At 44.1% G+C, this 3,552-nt stretch overlaps 1 protein-coding gene across 1 annotated transcript in view; it reads right to left on the bottom strand.

The window, feature by feature from the left end:
* Positions 1-3,552, bottom strand: part of RNF8 (ring finger protein 8, E3 ubiquitin protein ligase) — a 57,305-nt gene that overhangs the window by 49,188 nt on the left and 4,565 nt on the right. Inside the window, exon 2 of the mRNA XM_014545716.1 lies at positions 956-1,056. Within this exon, the coding sequence (XP_014401202.1) occupies positions 956-1,056 (101 nt within the window). The remainder of the gene's footprint in view (positions 1-955; positions 1,057-3,552) is intronic.

The raw sequence follows: 3,552 nt of genomic DNA, 5'->3' as shown, positions 1-3,552 counted from the left end.
CGCAGGGCAATCAGGGGGTTTGGGCGCTGCCTCCTGTCACACTGATCCCGGTGCCAGGAGGCCTTGTGGCTCCGCTGCCCGCCGCCTGGTAGGGTCACAGATCCGGGTCCCAGACCGCAGACAGCCTTGCCTGCTGCCGCCTGCCTTCAGTATGCAAATTAGCCGCCATCTTGTTGCTTCAGGGTGGGGGTCCCCACTGGGGTGCCTGGCCAGTCTGGGTGAGGGGCTGAGGGCCGTTTTCAGGCTGGCGGGCGACTGAAGCTCCAAACCTCTCCTTTTTTTCTTTTTTTTTTTATTCTGGCATTTATTTACCTTCTATGGCTGTCACTGGAGCTGAGAGCCGGCTTTCTCTCTGAGGCTCGGCTGCTGAAAGCAGGTTTCTGGCCTTTGTTTTCTGTATTTGAAACAATGTTGCGACTCCAGCTCTGAGATCCCGGCTGACTGACAGGAGGTTTCTGGGGTTTTGTTTATCTTCTATAAATGTTACAATGTTTCCAACTGAAGCTCAGAGGCCGGCAAGGCAGGCGGGGAACGTTGGAGTCCTCTGTCACTGAAGGAAGCAAGCCTCCCTGTTCACATCAGCTGCCTGGCTGCCGGCCGCCATCTTGGCTGACAGTTAATTTGCATATCTCCCTGATTAGCCAATGGGAAGGGTAGCGGTCGTACGCCAATTACCATGTTTCTCTTTTATTAGTGTAGATATTTAAATGGCATTTAACAAAGAAAAATCAACCAAAAAAATGAGTTCGCGTGTCAGAGGTGTCATAGGTTCGCCATCACTGTCCTAAGTAGTATATATTGTGCATGACTTCCTTTTACTACTGGATTTCTTCTTCTTTTTAAATAAAACTCACACTAGGCAAATCTATCCAGATTTCTGGCCAGTGTGGCTCAGTGGTTGGAGGTTAGCCAGCACGGGAAGGGTAGTGTGTTGATCCCGATCAAGGGCACATACCTGGGTTGCGTGTTTGATCCTGGCCCCAGTGGAGGCGCAGGAGGCAACTCTTACATAATGTTTCTCTCGAACTCTCTTCACCCCCCTTCCCCTTTCTTCCACTCTCTAAAAATAAATGGAAAATATATATTCAAGGGAGAATTAGCAAAACAAAGTAAGAAATCGGTTACTTGAGGCTTAGGTGTGGGAGCCATGATGGAGTGCAAATAGACTTGAGAGAATTTTGGAAAGTGCTAGAAATTTTCTAAAACTGGATTGTAGTTATGATTGCATGGTTGTATACGTTTACTAAAAAGTCACTGAAACATACATACACTTCCAATGGGTGAATTTTATGGTATGTAAATTATCCTTAATAAACCTGTTATTTTTTTTGTGTGTGTTTTTTGTTAATCCTCACATAAAGATATTTTTCTATTGATTTTTAGAGAGAGTGGGAGGGGGACAGAGAAACATTGATGTGAGAGACACATTGATTGGTTGCCTCCCACATGCGACCCTCCCCCACCCCACCAGCACTGGGGATTGAGCCTGCAGCTGAGGTACCTGCCCTTGACTGGACTCACGGCCCATTAGTCCGCAGGCCGATGCTCTAACCACTGAGCAAAACTGGCTAGGGCATAAAGCTGTTAATTGAAAAAACAAAAACAAAAACCCTCAAAGTCTTTCCTTTGATTCTCCAATATAATGTGGTAACTGCTCCCTATAGTGAGTACCTCTGTGATAATTCAATGTCTCCTCTTGCCTTTTCAATTTTCCAATACCTGGTTAATGATTTTCTTAAATTCTGTTGAGAGGAAAGACATATATTAAATAAATTATACAAAGTATAATAGTAAATAGCTAACATTTATTGAGAGCTAAGTGCCAAGAACTGGACCAACCTCCCTACATTATCTTATTTGCTTGCCACTCACAAACAATATGATAGTGGTTACAATTATAATTCCTATTTTAGGGATGGTGGGAAAAGAGGCACAGAGAGGTTTAGAAGTCTTCTCAAAGTAAAAATTAAATGGTGGAGTAGGATTCCAATTGAAGTCTGTTTCCAGAACCTAATTTTCTAACCATGGCTACAACCATGGAGCTTGTTATCTGTGTGGCATTGTCAGATCAAGAATTTCGGCCTGTGATGTCACAAAGGGTTAGGAAAATTGGTGGGTACCATAACTGCCCGCCTGCTTGCTGCTCCTTAGCGCTGCCGCCGCCGAGGTGGGAGAGGCTCCTGCCACTGCCGCTGTGCTTGCCAGCTGTGAGCCTGGCTTCTGGTTGAGCGGCGCTCCCCCTGTGGGAGCACACTGATCACCATGGGGCAGCTTCTGCATTTTGCGTCTGCCCCCTGGTGGTCAGTGTGTATCATAGAGACCGGTAGTTCTGGGCATTCTGCCGTAATGGTCGCTTAGGCTTTTATTATATAGATGGTATTAAAAACCAAGATCTGGGCACTAGGTATGCTTGCTGGTAATGGAAAGTTGTTGCTTCTAGGCTCTCTCAGCTGACAGAGCAAGGAAAAATATGTGTGAATGAATACTAACCCCTCTATATCCACATACCTATGAATATTTATTTATATGTATGTAATAACACATACATATAAATACATACATACATATATACAGCTATCTATTTCAATGTGTAAGTGAAATGTATGCATACTGACGCTTTACAACTCCAATGCAGTACTAGCTGCCACCTGGATCATTCCAGTCAGCCCCTTGCTTATCTGTAGCCTTGCACTCCAAGAGTGAACCTGGCTCTCACTATCAACCATTCATTTACTTAACTATCATTTCCAGGATACATGTATAGTGGCTTCATAATTGTTAGCTCATACACTTGCAGGAAACATCTTTTAACAACTAGAGTGGACTGCTTATGGCAGGTCTTTTGACTTTAGTCTTACAGAGTTCACTCAATTCCAGAGTTACTTAAATAGGATTGGCACCTTTTCTCCCCACCCCTTTCAGAGAGATTATTTCACTGGTTAGAATCTGTTGTCAAAGTTCCCATTCTGTCTGGGATCTCTTGACCTCATAAATGATTTTTTTAAATTTAAGTACCATTAAAGTTCTAATGTAAAGTTCTATAAGTTTTGGCAAAATGCGCAGTGTCACACATAAACTATCATAGAGAATAGTTTATAAGCCCTACAAAAATCCCTTGTGCTTCACCTATTCAACTCCACCCCCACCCCACTCCCACATCTTGCTTGTTTTATTTAACAATGTATCTTGGAGCACTCCATAGCAGTGTATACATATATTTCTGCTTCCTCTTTACAGTTGTACGTTACTCAATAGTGTGGATGTGCCATTGTTTCTTCAACCAGTCCCTTATTGATAAACAGGTCGGTTCTTTCCAGTCTTTTGCTATGGTAAATAGTTCTACAATGAATTAGTAGGTACCATTTTGAGTACCTATTACATGCTTTTTATATATTACTAGAGGCCCGGTGCACAAAAATATGTGCACTCGGTGGGGGGGCCCCTCAGCCTGGCCTGTGCCCTCTCACAGTCTGGGACCCCTCGGGGGATGACCACCTGCTGGCTTAGGACTACTCCTCGGGGGATTGGGCCTAAGCTGGCAATCAGACATCC

This window comes from Myotis brandtii, unplaced genomic scaffold (assembly GCF_000412655.1).
Source record: "Myotis brandtii unplaced genomic scaffold, ASM41265v1 scaffold420, whole genome shotgun sequence".
Taxonomy (NCBI): domain Eukaryota; kingdom Metazoa; phylum Chordata; class Mammalia; order Chiroptera; family Vespertilionidae; genus Myotis; species Myotis brandtii.
Note: the sequence above shows the minus strand (reverse complement) of the source record. Positions and strands in the feature narration are given on the sequence as shown.